The 15,862-nt window shown below is 44.3% G+C and overlaps 1 protein-coding gene across 1 annotated transcript in view; it reads right to left on the bottom strand.

The window, feature by feature from the left end:
• Positions 1 to 15,862, bottom strand: part of FNDC1 (fibronectin type III domain containing 1) — a 127,159-nt gene that overhangs the window by 14,808 nt on the left and 96,489 nt on the right. Inside the window, exon 15 of the mRNA XM_084625161.1 lies at positions 13,769 to 13,877. Coding sequence (XP_084481287.1) covers positions 13,769 to 13,877 — 109 coding nt within the window. The remainder of the gene's footprint in view (positions 1 to 13,768; positions 13,878 to 15,862) is intronic.

The raw sequence follows: 15,862 nt of genomic DNA, 5'->3' as shown, positions 1-15,862 counted from the left end.
TTCCCTCGATAATCTCCCATTCAAGCAGTAGGCCAAACGCTCCTTAGCTTGTGAAATCTTACAAAAGCACTGCGTCACATGCTCTGACTGCCGGTCACGGCTACATACAAGAAGAAAAAGGCTAACTCACTATGAAAACAGAATTCTACCCCTACTTTCCAAAGTGGTGACAGCAGAGCCAAGAGAGGTCAGCATGGGAGAAAATCCATAGGAACCTGTGAATCAATTATCTTTGGTGGAAACTGGCAGTCTGTGTTGATCTCTTCCCCCCTCCCCAACCTTGCTAAATACCTTCCTCTAGGCTTCCATCCTACTATGATCCTCTGTACTTTCCAGTTCCCCAGCTCCTCTTCTCATCCTTGACAAACCCATGCTCACCTTCTGTGCCCTTCTCTCCCTCCTCTTCCCTAAGAGACACTCCCCCTCTCCTCACCTCTAAACTTGTTCTTTAATTTCCCTGGGCGGGGGGGAGTGGGAGTTGGGTTGTGGGGACTGTATGGTACATTCCTCTATTAACACGTACTGGAGGAGGCAAGAAGGAAGGGAGTTCCCCTTGCAGGGACTACGAGGCTCACAACAACAGTGGAACTATCCAGCGTGGGCTAAACACTTTACCAAATATAACTGACCTTGGCCTTTGGGGGTGGGTTGTTAACCTCCCACCCTCCTTGAAAGTAACCAGTTTTGATGTTTATCACACATTGGGCCATCCAAAGGATTTTAGGGAGGGTTAACAAGAAGATTCTTTGGGATACACACCAAAGATAACTGGCTTGTTTTACCTCAGAACTCTCCCTCTGCTAGCCTCCTGCTGAGGAAGTGAATCCCATTGTCTTTCAGTCTGACCACAGTGATCAGTTTGCTTCAGTTTAGATGGGTTTATATTAAGGTCTGCCTTTGCAAGGAGCAGGGCAAGAGACTTAATGTTTTGAAAAAGTGAAGAGAGTTTCTCCTTTACCAGACCCAAAGCCTGGTTTCCATAGACCCCGCCAACTCATCAGGGATGACCATTTCATAACTGTTTAGCTAACTCTTCTGGTCCGATTGGCTGCTTAGAGGAATGTCAATTTATGCCCTAACATATATAAAAGCCTTGGAGTAACAGATACATCTTGTGGCACAGGAAAGTGCAGATGGTCAAAATGTAGCGACATTATAATAAAAGAGGTCATGCAGCTGGACCATGATGATTTCCTTTAGAGTGCGTTGGCAGAGAAGGACAGGCAGTATGGGGCACTTACACAAAATTAACCCACGTTTTACTCTTGATTCACAACATTTATTGTCCTATTTATGGACAGAAATGGAAAAAGGGGGCCAGATTCCTGCTGCAGTCAAGATCCACCTTTGGATTATAACCTATGACATCTGACAACAGCTTTCAAGGGAACTCAGTGCACTTTGGTTACACACCTTCTCCACCCCAAGCACAGCCTTTATTGGGGCTGGTAAGGGATATGGCACAGGAATTGGCTATACCATTGCTACACTCCTTGGAGATGCCCCCATACTCAGGAATCCCCAGCAGAGGAGAGCTGGGTAATTTCCCCATTTTTCCACTGCCTGCACGATAGAAAGGGTTACATAGTAAATTCAGAATGCAGCCTGGGTGTGATTCCAAAGAACATTTGTTTCCTTGTCCTCTTTCCCACAACACTTCTCTCATTTATGTACAGCAGCCCTGCCCACACACACCTCTCTTCCAATAAACACCCTCCGACTGGACTTGTAAGGAAAGAGAATCCCATCGTATCCCTACCCCCAAAACTGGAAAGAAATAGCAAACTCATGAGGATGAAGGAATTGTGAGCGTACCAATACTCTGTATCACCATGCATCACACATGTGATCTCTGGTTACATATTTTGAAATCTGTGAGCATTCCCACAAGCAGAAGGAGGAAGATGAATGGGGCTGAGAAGAAGAGAAATCATTACTTGATTAAAAAGCCTTCTTCAGCCTAACATTAGCCCTTCATGATAATTTAAAGTGTATCAGATGCCAATTCTCCCCTCCACTAGTCATGCTTATGGTATGAAGCATGTTTCTGTCCTTATAAGCAAGAAGGGAAGGTGTAAGTTTAACAAAAGTTGACATGTTCTCAGTTATCCTCACATCAGCATGCTGCATCCATGTTGGAGACTTCAAGGGTTTCTCTACTCCATGGGCAGATCCTCAGCTGGTATAAATTCTCACAGCTCCACTGTGGAGCTATCTATGACAGTTTGCACCAGAGGAGGATCTGTCCTATATCTCTGCTGCATTTGTCTCTTTCCTTTCGCTGAGGTCAGAAACCAACAATTTTTGGTCCACTCTTGTAATCTGCAAACTGTTCTGAATGTAGTTAATGGCTACATGATGCCCACAACTGCAATACCCACTGTGGCAAAGAAAGCCACATGAAAGGCTGGAATTCAGGAAATCTGTGCTTTCTCTTCATTCCTAACGCAAGCCTTTTATTGTGGAAATATTTGCCAGTGATTTAAATATAGGCCCCACTTCCTGACTGGAGCCACGGAGTGTTCAGCACAGCTGAGAGGGTGGGGGCAGGGGCACAAAGGCACCCAGGGGGCTTGTATTTACTGAAACAGTTAGCTCAAGTTAGTACACTCAAGTTACTCCACTCAAGTGAAACAGCACTGGAGTTACACAGAGCAATTAGATTAACAGTTGATGAGTCATCATAATTCAGCTGCTGCATCCTCACTGCATTACTAGTTCCAGCATCAGCAGCACTCAAGCTTCAATCCACATCCCGAGGGGCCAGTTAGCTTGAGCTGAAAGCACCACTTAAGATTTTGATAGGTGATTGGGAGTCAGGTTGGGGGGGAGGGATAGCTCAGTGGTTTGAGCATTGGCCTGCTAAACCCAGGGTTGTGAGTTCAATCCTTGAGGGGGCCATTTAGGGATCGGGGCAAAAATTGGGGATTGGTCCTGCTTTGAGCAGGGGGTTGGACTAGATGACCTCCTGAGGTCCCTTCCAACCCTGATATTCTATGATTCTATGAAAACATGAGTTATAGCTCAGGCTATCACTGCACTGAAGACAAGCTTGATATGTGTTCCTTTAATCCTGGGCTTCCAGCTTGGTTCCCAGGGTAAATGAGAACTATGAGAACCTAGTGGCTGCTTTAATTTACACAGCCTGCTAATGGTTCCAGAGGCCATTTCAGCAGCAAAGGGCAGCCCCAGCCACACCCACTGCTATCTGGTCATACTTTCTGCACCAGAGGGAGGGGCTGGGATAGGACCGAACTGATGGCAGAACACCAGCCAATTATCCCTCCCCAGAGGCCACCGAGATGGCTTTAAGCAACTTTGTTCTGGGGTGCAGTACAAAGCTGCCCTGACATTGCTCAGAATTTGGTCCAACACACACAGTAAAACCAGAAAGAGTGGTTTCCAGCCTATTTATCTTTAGTAAAGAGTTAAATAGGGCTGTCAATTAATCAGAATTAACTCAAGCGATTAATGCAAAACAAATTAACTAGATTAAAAAATAGTCATGATTAATCTCAGTTTTAATCGCACCGTTAAACAATAATAGAACAGCAAGTTAAATTTATTGTAAATATTTTGGATGTTTTTCTATATTTTCAAATATATTGAATTTGATTACAATACAGAATACCAAATGTACAGTGCTCACATTGTAGTATTATTTTTTATTGCAAATATTTGCGCTGTAACTAGATGACAACCCCTTGCAGTTTTTGGCAGCCAAAAACATAGGGATACCAGCACCTGCAGTACCACATGAAATTTGTACCAAATAACATTTTTAGTCAGAAAGAGAAAAATAATATTTTGTCCTAAGGAAAGTCCTTTGAGAATTGCATCTAAGATCAGGGTCAATTTACAATAGATAATAAATAAAATACAGCTTGACATGGCTACAGAGCCTTCTATCCAATCTAGCCTATTAGTTCATTTTATCATCCATTTATCGTTTTGTTATTTAGTGTTATGGCCAACTCATATTCCATTTGATATATAATCAATGTATGCTAAACAGATTTAAGTTGTAGAATTGTGGAAGTATAAGACTGACAAGTATTTAGGAGCGACGAGTGTGTATTAGGTATACAAGTAAAGCATGGCTAGGATGCAAGGCCTATAGGCTGAGGCCTGAAAGATTTTAGATTAGCCTTATTAGGCCATATGCTTAAGAACATGAGTGGATTCTTTTATAAGAATAAGGGGAACTAAGAAACAACCTATGAAAAACAAGGCACAGATGGGGTGTGGAAGCACAGATAAGGAAATGAAGGTTGAAATCCTCACGTATATGCATAAGGTGTTAGGCATGGTCAGAACAACAATATAAAAGAAGTTCCTTCATTGGGTAAAAGTGGGAAGACCACACAGGAAACCCCAGCAGGAACCATCCCTCTATTGATGATCATCTGTTGAGATAGCCATCAGACCCTAGAATATCTCTGAGGTTGTGAGTATGACTACAATCTTCGTCATGGCATGGAGTGCTTTATCACAGATTTCTGCAAAAATCAAGCTGCCTGTGAGCAGCTTGTTCCCACCGCTGTACAAAAAAACGAGACTAGGGAACATTTTTGTAAGTTACACTAAGGAAATATTCTGACTCTGTATCACTGATTTCTCATTCACACAAAAATAGCCCTGCAAGGTACCGCATTTCAGCTGCCACCTGCTCAAAGGGGCAACAATATGTATGCGGTAACTAGGCAGGACGACACATGATAACCATACACAAACATTTAAAGGGTTAAATACTAAGGGCTGGATCATGCCCCCATTGAATGCAGTGTGGATTCCCCTAGTCCCCAGTGCAGGGGGTGAGAGGGTCAGCCAACATCCCAATACCATTCCTAGTTCTCCAGACTCCCACAAAGGTCCCTCCCCAGGGCTGAAGATCTTCAGGTGGGAAGGGAATAGAAGAGGTTGGGGGGGGGCAGGGGAGGAATGGCATCAAAGGGGATGTGCACAGTTCCTCAACCATGCAGCCAGCCAACTCTCAGCCTGGGCATGCCCATAGTCTCTTTCAACTTCTAGCTTCTGGATCCCCTATAGAAGCCTCCATTCCTGTTCCCAGCAGGAGTTCAGGGTCCTTTTTGTGTCCTATTACCTCTAGTCCCTGGCAGTGCTCTCCAGGTCCCACCACAGATTGTTGGCTGGGGGCAGCCTTATAGGGCCTCTTGCTCATATCAGGCTTGCAATGTTGGTTTGCCTCCAAAACAGGAGAGGGGAGGCTAGCCACTACCCCAGGCTGGTACCGCTTGCTACTGGCACTCACTTACACTCCCTAGTCTCTTCTCCTCCTGGGCAAACTTCCTCCCTTTCCTGTGGCAAGATTCACCTTTTTAAGCTCCCTTTCTCCAGGTGGAGCATGTGCTGCAGGTTCACCTAACTGGCACTGCCTGAGTGCAGGGGTGCTCGTTAGCCATTCTACCAGTAGGATGGGAGCATGTCCCATCATCCCCCAAACCTTGTGAAAAGTCAACAAAAACATGACTGGAGCCGGAGGCTGCATTATCTCCTCTGCAGCTTCCTGTGAAACCTTCCTTTAGATGGGAGCTTTCATGGGCGGCAGCTGGCACAAGCAGCCCTGGCAGCATGGCCTAGGGGAGCAGATCTGCCTCTGCTGGGAGACAGGAGGTGCAGGGGATCCCAAAACCAGTGTGGGGACAAAGGACCTGTAGCTAGAGAGGCCTGGACCCCTGCAGATTTCAGGGGAGCATCAACACATGCTAGCTCCACCCCTCTCCCCAGCGATGGAATGATTTGGGGGAAAGGCAGTGAAAGGAACCTCTTGGAGCATTGGCAGGGATAGGCAAGATGGAAAGACAAGGCCATGTTTGACTTTGAATATACACATGGTAAAAATTAATTTCCTTATGGAAATACATCATCACAGAATAATGCAAAACAAGTGATGTGTTCAAGGGCAACTGCTGACGTTAGTCCCAAAGGAAATGCCTTACCATGACTCTCTGCAGGGTTATGAAACTAACCCACCACTCGTGTTTCAGTTATATTTTATACTTCTAGAGCACATGGAGTGATCTCAGACACATACACACAGCATATAAATAGGAGGGCAAAGGGAGCCGTTAAAGGCTTGGGGCCTGATCCGAATCCCACTGAAGCTAATGGATCTTTCAAATGACTTCAGTGGGATTCTTTCACTATTTATCCAGAATGCAACAGCTTCAACAGAGAGAGAGAGCAAGCAAGGGACTGACTCTGCAGCCTGGTGATTAGTGCACTAACGTGGGTGATACAGTCCCCCTGCCCCAATGACTTTTTAAATTAGTTACCCACAGCTTCAGCAAGAGAGTCTGAGGGAGCCCCACATCAGAATACCCTACAGCCTGCTGGCTAGAGCACTCATTTGAGAGGTGGCAGAGTCCTGTTCAAATCTCTTCTCCCCCTCAGACAGACAGGGGACTTGAACTGAGGCAGGGGGTTCTCACGTCTCCCAGGTGAGTACCCTAACCACTTGGCTAAAAAGCTATGAGGCAAGTTTTCTTCATCTTCTCACCTTCCTCCCACCCTGCCTCCTATAAATACAGTATGGGTGCCAGTTCCCAAGAGAGCATTTGTTTCTGAGAATCCCAAGCAGGGGGAGCTGCCACCCTATCTCTGAGAGAGGCAGGGCTTAGCACACACCCTTGGCTTGGCAACTTCCATTGGGTAGTTTAGGCAAGGAGCCTCCAAGCGTGCTGGCTTCTGTGAATCCCACTCTCAGGTGTCTCTCTTCCCCCATTCATCGTACAGGGATTGGGAGCCTAGGTGCCAAACTCAGGCTTTGTGAATCCCAGGGGTTTTGTAGGCCCTTAAAAATTAGATTCTTTGTGAATCTAACCCTCTGTGGCTAAGTTTACCCATCCATAAAATGAGGATAATATTTAGCTGCCTCATAGGTGGTGAGGCTTAATTTATGTTTGTAAAGTACTTTGAGCTCCTCCTATGAAAGACGAAGTATGAATAAGGGCTGGAATTAGTAACAGGGGGTCTGGGATCAGAAAGATGGGCCTTGAGGAAAAAGAGGAACAAGGGGAGGTGATAGAGGACCTGGAGGCTGTGACCCTGGGAGCCCCTCAATGCCAACTGACAGAGGCATATCCTAATTCACATCGGGTCTGACATTGCTCCAACTCACTGTTGTCATAACCTGTACCTAAAAGGAGTCATGTAAGGTGTCACATGCAAACTGGTAATGTGCTGGTGTCATTAACACTGTCGTGTGAGATATGTACGATCTCAGAAGGTCTTTGGCCCAGTCTGCCCCAGACAAAGGGATGTTGTTTCACTTGCTTTTGCCTGTTTCCAATGTAAACTGAGCCAGGTGAGGCCAGAAACAATGGAAGCAGGTTTACGTACAAGGTAAACAAAGCCACCAAACTAGCAAGTGGGGGAGACATCCACTTAATGATCACGCCATGAGGGGTGAAAGCTGTACCCCCAGGAAGCCTCCCTGGCTCTAGAAACAGAGACAACGGACCTTGGGGAAAAGAAGCAGAAACAAAGCCATTTTGTCATCCATCACTCAGTGGACCCAAGAAGACAGAGCACTTGAAATCTGAGAAAGGTGGATCCTTCGACCCTGGGGACTGAAGTCTCTGGGAACTGCCTGTAGGTGAGAAACCTGTTCAGACAAAGACTGTAACTTACTAAAGTTAAGTTGCAGTCAGTATGTTTTGTTTGTACCCTTTCATATCTCTTTCACTCTCACTTGAAAGCACTTAAACTTATTTCTTGTTTTATTACAAAATTATCTCACTGATGTTATATTGAAATAAGTGACAGTCTTCAGCAAAGCCAACAGGCTGCTATGTGCTCTGTGTCTTTGGAGGTAGCAAACTTACTAACTTCTGTGAGTGTCCAGTAAGAGGGACTGGATACTGAAAAGGACACCTCTGGGGAACTCAGGAGTTGAGGTTCACTGATCATTACCTGCAAGGCAAGGTTTGAACAGGCAGAGTCCTGAAGAATTTGCTGGCAAGGCAGACAAGCTGGTGTGTCTGGGAGCTGACACATAGCTTAGCTGCGGCAAAGCTCACTCTTGCCATGGCAGAGCGGAAACACAGTGGCTCACAGTTCTAGGTACACTGAGCAAGATGTCACAGAGGCAGAGAAAAGTGCTTTAGTGCGGAAAGGGAGTTGGAGCAGAGAGCACGCTGCTAAAAACTGACGAGTCCCAGCATCCTTTGTGAAAGGCTGATGGGCAGTCCGAGGGTAGAGGAGCTATCAAGACAGGTGGGCTGAGCCTCTGAGATAGTTTTAAGATTTATTCATTCATGTCACACGGAGCCTGATCCTGCACTCACTGAAGACGATTGGAGTTTTTCTATTGGAGAAGCTCCTGTTGACCTCAATGGACATTGAATCAGGCCCTTCATTAGAAAAGCTGGTTATATTTGGGGTTTTTTGTTTTGTAAAACATTAGAACAAGTTGAAAATTTCTAAGATACTGTAGAATTTTGAGCTGTTTGGGGTTCTTCCAAGCATGCTACCCAGGGTGTGACAACAACTTTAAATCTTGGTCTGAAGCTGATCCAGGATTCATATGCTGGACAGGCCGTAGTTTGAACAGCATGACAGCCTCTCATATGGAATGCTGAGCACCGATATCAACATTGGTGTACAGTAAATCTTACTTACTCAGAGATTTCTCATAAAATGCACACACTATTGTGAACACACAGGTTCCAGTCTAATTTCTTCCTCCAGTTCATGTTTTCTCAATTAGATACTTCCCACACAGCAGTTATGGAGATATTTTTAAGACAAAAAAATACATAGTCAATTCAGTTTGTGAATTTGGAGTATGTAAATGATATTGGCTGAGGCAGACAATTTTTTGTATAGAAAAGGATCCACTTGCTGTGCCCACAGGTGCTAGATGCGTCTGTTAAAACAAAGTTCCTCTGCAAAGTGCATAATGGAGGCCAAGTCTCAGAACAGGGTTACAGAAATATACGCTGTTTTGCTTAGGTTAAAAATTCATAGAACTGTTTCACTGAGAATCTCTAGAACCTCAAACCATTGGAACAGGCACTTGAAATTTGGCAAGGAACTTGCCCTGGTGTCTAGGATGTGACTTTTATTGTTCTTATGAAAAACTGTCCAAATGTGGCCATGGGATGAGCTTCTGAAGATCTCAGTTCACACTTGCTCAATAAAGACGTGTTAGAACATGGAAGCTAACTTCACTGAAGATTCCATCTATACAGAGCATGCTCCAGCTCAGAGCTTCAGCAGCTCAGCAAAATTCTCCTTGCAATGGCTGCTCTTGACATCCAGGAGCCACTCTGATGCTGGGCACTGGCACTGAGAGCAGGAAAATGGTCTCTCTGGTGCTTTCAGGGTTCACCCTGCCGGTGCCCAGGCAGTGTGGAGCTGGAGGAGAAGGAAGCAGCTTGACTTGAATGTAGAGAGGTGAGGAGATAGGCCTGGAGGGTAGAGAGTGGGGAGACTGGGACAAGGGGCCAGGATAAGGGCATAATGAAATGAGGAGCCAGAGGAAGTTGGAGGACTAGGTCTGGGATATGGAGACAAGTGGGAAGGAAGAGGGGTATTGGGACAAAGAACTGGGAGGGGACTAGAATGTGGCGCTGAAGGTGGGGAGACTGGAGACTGGGAGCTGAGTGAAGATTGTAGTGGGGACTGGGAAAAGGACAGGCTTGAGGAGCTAGAAGCAGAAGAGGTCTGGGTTGACAGGGGTCGGGGCAGAAGGGTCTGTAACCACTAGAGTACACATCCCTCAGAACCTTGGACGAGAACCCAGGACTCCTTAGCCTCAACTTTCCACTTCTGTCTAGCAAACAGCTGTGAAACCCACTGACATAATGTGTGCCTCACCTCCCTCTAAAACAGTGGTTCTCAAACAGGGGTTCATGAACTCTTGGGGGTTCACAAAATGTATCAGGGGGTTCTCAGAAAAAAATTCTGTAATGGCAGACAGAGCTGTCCCTCGGGACCCCAGGCGCCGGGGCCCGGCAGCCTGAGCCCCGTGACCATGACTTCCTGGCAGAACAAGTTTAAGCTTTGTTGTAGTCGTGCGTTGTTAGGCTGGATTTCTCAAGATCCGAATGCTTGTGCGAAGAACTCTTTATTTGAGTTGGCTGCTTAAATACCTTCATGCTGTTTCATGTCTGGTACTCCTTGATGAAACATGTAGGAGGCTTAATCGAAGTGATATGAGCTACAAAAGTGAAATCTTGGAAGAATGTTGCCATTTTCATTATTAATTTATTATATTATGTAATGATAAATTATAATGTAATAGTAAATAGTGTGTGATAAGCATGTCATAAAAAAAAAACAAATTATTTCCAAGATCACAGCTTCTATAATTTATGCTCAGGTAAGGGAGAAAATCCCTGGAAATATTCATTTTTAGGAGCGGGGGTCACAAGATTTGATATTTTCGTGAAAGGGGTTTGTGGGTTGTTCAAGTTTGGGAACCACTGCTCTAAAACCTTAACAGTCACCTCACTGACTTTTTATATCTAGTCTCTCAACAGATCGGCACATCTGGCCATGCATGTGGGAAGTAATGCTGCCTTGTCACTATTAATGTTTTGCGTTAGAGCTCAGGTTTATGAAGATGGGGTATATATTGCTTTTTGGTGCCTTGGGAGATGGAAGTGAATGTCTTACTCTGTGGGTCATCGACAGTATTTCAGGCAATACGAAGGTCGAAAGGAATGCACAAGTCATTCCCATTAATGTCTTATCTGCATTCTTTTAAGGGTTTGGGTGGATGGTGTGTGCTTCTGCAACCTTCATTGCTGCCAAGTGAAGTTTTTGTTTGCTGATTTCTTAGGTTCTTTGTGCAGGGTTGGAGAACTTCAGTGGATAACTCCCCAGAAGGCTGCACCGGCCTGGGAATCAGAGGGAGAAACTGTGCTACTGAAGCGGCTCCTGATGACACTGACCCCTCTGAAGAGCGTGGGAGGCTGGGATGTTCTTTATGTCTACAATAGTTTAGCTTTGTTTAAAAGTTACTGACAGTAAGTGCACCAAGAGCACCACTCCACGCTGAGCAGTGACGACATAACCTGGCAGCCAGAGGGAACTTCCATGAAGGAGTGTCTCATCACTCACTTCCCAGAACACTCTGTAGCCTTTCATGGACTTCTGACAATTGGATACAGCCAGGAGCAGCTGCAGCAGCGGGGTGTGCATCTCTGTGTTACACCAGCAAGCCTGCCTATTGCACCCCCCTTTCTTCTGGGACTCCCATCCTTTCCTGTATGAAGCATACCTCTAAACCTACAAAGATGCCAAACTAAGGCACTTACCTGTATAACCACCACCATCTTGACCAACACCAGAGATTGAACCATTGTCCTCGAGAACTAAAAGCATCACTCTTTCCTGCTTGTGCTAAAGAGGCAGGCTCTCAAATTGAGAGCTGTCACAGATTTACATCCTTTATGGATGAGGCTCAGTGGGGGTTGCATAATGAACACTGACTAGTCGATTACTCAAGTAAAGGGATTGAAATGTGTATTTTGGTGATTCAATTTACAGATGATCATAATATAAAATCTGTTTTAAAGAGGTCTTCTTGCTGCTTGAACCACATACAACCATACTATGCCTCCAAAATAGATTACGAGCAGGATGTGAATCCCATGAATTTTAGATTACTAGTTTAGACACTTCCTAGTTTAGCTAGAGGAATAATTGTTAGCCCTTTAGTAGAGCAGTAGCTGGAGTAGGACTTGACACACACTTTCCCAAGTGGATTACACACTATTTTCTAATCAGCAGTAGAATACCGGTGATCAGAAATCCTGCCGTCTATTCCTAGTGCTGGGAGAGGAGTGTGGTTTATAGTGGTTAAAAATAGGATAATCAAAACTGGTTTCATCATTCTGAAAGGCAGTGTGATGCAGTCAATACAATCTGGAGGTGTTGAGTTAGAGACCTCCAGTGACCTCGCATAAACTCATAACTAAGTCTGACAACTTATTTCAAATAATGGATGGGGATGGAGAGTGTTCAACAGCTCTTCATTAACGGTCTCCTAGGTTTTGGTTCCTGGTTTCAGTCATTAATAAAGGCAGTGAATTAAAACAGCAGTTAGAAGAAGCGACAACTGAATGCCTGGCCTCCTCTTTCACAGCTCAGAAAACTTTTCCTTGGACTACAAAGGCATTTGATAAGAAAGTCATTACTATCTCCTTCTCTCCCCATCCCCTGTCTGCTCAACCCCGGAGAGAGTAATGATATTTGTGCCATTACAGATTTGTCACCAAATTCAGTGGGATTGCGTGGGAACATATCTTTTCCATTATGGCTACAATGTTATAAAATGCACTATAGACCAACACTACTGATGTATAAGGCTCCGTCTACACGACAAGCACTTCAGTGGCACAGTGCAGCACTGCGGCTTCGTTGCTGTAGCATTGTAGACACTTTCCATATCAACAGAAGAAGTTTTTTTCCATTGGATGCAGTTGATCTTTGAGAGGTGGTAGCTAGGTCAATGGAAGAATTCTTCTGTCAACCTAGCTGCAGCTAAACCTGGGGGGGTGGTTGACCCAACCATGGCATTCAGGGCACGACATTTTAAACAGCACTGAGAAACGTACCTAGGTCAACCTAACTTTTAAGTGTAGACCGGGCCTAACTGATACTCTAGAAATCAGCACACAAAGAGCAACAATGTGGCCAAAGGACAAGTCCCAGGGTGTTTCAGGGATACAAAGTAAGTGAGACTAGCCACTGGAAAACTGTCAATGTAGGTAATTCTGAATGCTTAGTATTTTCTCTGTATCAATTCATTTTTTTTCAAGCCACCGTGAAATGTTCAAATAGTGCTCCATGTTTACAGTCTATGCTTTGGTTTTTGCCATTTCAACGAGATCTTTACAAAATACAGGTTTAATGTTCCTGTTAAAGTGAACTCTGTAACACAACCTTAAGTCTGGTGCCGTTACCGTTGCACCATTTCATCTCAAGAAAAGTCACTACTTAGAGAAAACATATGGGCCTTGTACTGTGAACAGACAGGGAAAGTGAATTCTAGAGTTGAACACCCTGCCACAAGCCCCCAGATGGCTACACCTGGGGCCTATGAGCTCAAGCACCTCAAACAGAGAGATGGTCTTTCAGGTAATGAAATCCCAACCACATAGGGTGAGATTTTCAAAACTTCCTAAGGGAGTTGGATGTTCAACTCCCAGTGAGCTTCAGTGGAAGTTGGGCATCTAGCACCCTTAGGTATTTTTAAAAATCCCTCCCATAGAGCTTTATAGATTACCACAAACCCTTGAACTGCAGCCAGGAGCGAATAAGGAGGAAATATACACTCACCCACAACCCTACCATATTTCACATGTATATTCTGAAGCTTGCATACGTGCCCTTGACTTTGTAATTCATTCTCCCATTTATCTGATAGAGCCAATGTGTAGCATGATGCAAGCAAGGCTCCTGTCTTTCATTATTTTATTTTTTTCCTGAACAGGCTGCTTGGATTATGTATATAGCTTGCACATTCATTTCTGGGCCAAGTCTTTTTATGCTGATATAGATCAGCATATCAGTATAGTTAATATGTATTGCTCATCCATACATGGGCAATGTGATGTCTTATGTACTTATAAGTAGATGCATGATTTCTAAAATTTGATTTGATTAGTTCTGTTTGGTCTAGATTTGCTGACAGATTTGTGCAATTCTACTAAGACCACCAAAATGACTAACAACTAGGGAAAATTGTTTTAAATTAACAACAGTGTTCAAAAAGAATAGACCAAATTGTTACCTTGTATTTGGCTTCAGGTTCTCAATAGGTAAATGAGTAGCCCCTGCAGTCCTGGTTGACCACTTGTTCCTTATAAAGTCATCATAAGATGCACTGTAAACCAAGTAACCTGCAAATGGAAGAGAGAAAAGCAGATCAGCCAATGAGAGTTCTATGTTTCAGTCAATGATACCTTGAGGCTTAACTACTTTGACAAATTCTAAGCGTCAAAGAGCAAAGACATCAGAGCTTTCTATGGCACTGCTTTATACAAAGCCTACCCTTTATTCTCTCAGTCCCTCTATGTATCTGCATTCTTTAAAAGTGCTATTTTAAATTACAAAATTGTTGACTTTTCCAAGGAAATTGGTTGTTTTTTTTCAGAGCCGGAGCTTGCATTAGGCCACTTTCATCTTTGGTGTAACTATGTTGAAGTCAGTGGAGTTAAACCAGGGATGAACTGGACCCATTATGTTTAAATAACACTTCAATTGTGACACAAATTGACTAGTATGAAATAATAGAGAAGGTGAGGCTGAAACTTCTTCCTCCACTATTTTACTTTAAAATGTGTTGCATTTTAAAATGAGGAGGAAGATCCTCAGCTGGTGTAAATTTTTATAACTTCACTAACTTCAGTGGATCTAGTACATTTGCCCTGAGGTGTCAAACTCAGTCTTGGTATAACTCCAACATCTTGCTGGTAATTACATTACAGTGAAAACCTTTTATACAGAGGGAGACCAATCTGTTTCCCCACTATTATTTCCCCAGATGTCAATAGTAAAACTCCCATTAACATTAATGGGAGCAAGAGCACACTTATTACTCACTCTACAAGGTAATAGTGTGATATGCTTCATGCTCACTCATTCTGGAGCAAATGTTAATTTCAGCTCTGTAATGGGCAGCCTGAACATTCTACATTAGAACACTGCATGGAAATCCCATTGAGGTCAATGAGTTTTGCATGAGGATCAAGTGCAAATATAAGCCATAGAGATCCAGCGTGCAGATCAGACAATAGGATTTTGCCCTATATTTGAAAAAGAACAGTTTCCAACATTGGTAAAGATCCTGCGTTGGTATTTAATGTGTGTCAGGCTTTTAAACAGAAACAAAAAACTCTAAGAAAAAGAGCAGAAATGGAATAATTAAACTCTGGCAGTGTCAGCTGCTGGGCCTGATTCTCCTTGGCATGACTCCAGTTTCATGCTGGTGTGACTCTCTTGAAATCAATGGAGTTACACACTGTGTAAAAGAGGAGCACTACAATCAGGTCCATGATGTCCTCTTCAAGGCTGCCATTTTCAAAGAAGCCTCAGGGAGTCAGGTGCTCTACTCCCATTGAATTTAAATGGGAATCAGACACCTAACTCCCCTGGGCTCCTGTGAAAATCTCAGCCTAAAGTCACGCACATTTCCAGACATTCTCATTAGCCAATCCAGTATATTCCTGATTATCCGAACTGCATGGGGGACACGGACTTTGGATAATTAAGCGAGCAGGGGCCATTCAGGCATTCAGCAGCTGGGCGGCCTCCCCTGCGGCTGAGGGCTCGTCCTCCTCTTCCTTACAGTCCTGGTTGGGGATCTCTGCTCTGCCCTGCTCACTCATTCCAGTGACAGCAGAACTGAAGAGGGCTCCTTGCGCTGCTGCAGGCTGGTGACACCATCCTCCTCCTCCTCCTGGTCTCTGCTCTACCATGCTAACCTCCACATTATCTGAATCCCTTCTTTGTCTCCCAGCATGAAATACACAGGTGGCAAGGAAGGGGTTCAGTTAATAAGGTTTCAGATAAATGGAAGTATACTATACATAGATATCATGCTGTACACATATTGAGAAGCAACATTCCTTAAAGTCAATCTGCAATTCATAGGTACCAGTCAACCTCTGACTCAAGTTCCAGGCTACCAACAGGTGCAAAGTGTCTGAGAAGCACTCAGCATATCCATTTCTGACAGTGACATTTTCAGTTTAAAAGTGACACAGATCCACTTTCTCTTTCCATTGACTCAAGCTACATTAATCAACCCTGAACACGGTTTACATTCTGTTCCGCATCGGTATTACATAGTTTTCTCTCTGGCTTCAAGCCAGCACACCTGTGG

This window comes from Lepidochelys olivacea (assembly GCF_965140295.1).
Source record: "Lepidochelys olivacea isolate rLepOli2 genome assembly, chromosome: 3".
In the NCBI taxonomy this organism is placed as follows: domain Eukaryota; kingdom Metazoa; phylum Chordata; order Testudines; family Cheloniidae; genus Lepidochelys; species Lepidochelys olivacea.
The sequence above is the reverse complement of the archived record's forward strand: the minus strand, read 5'-3'. Positions and strand labels throughout refer to the sequence as shown.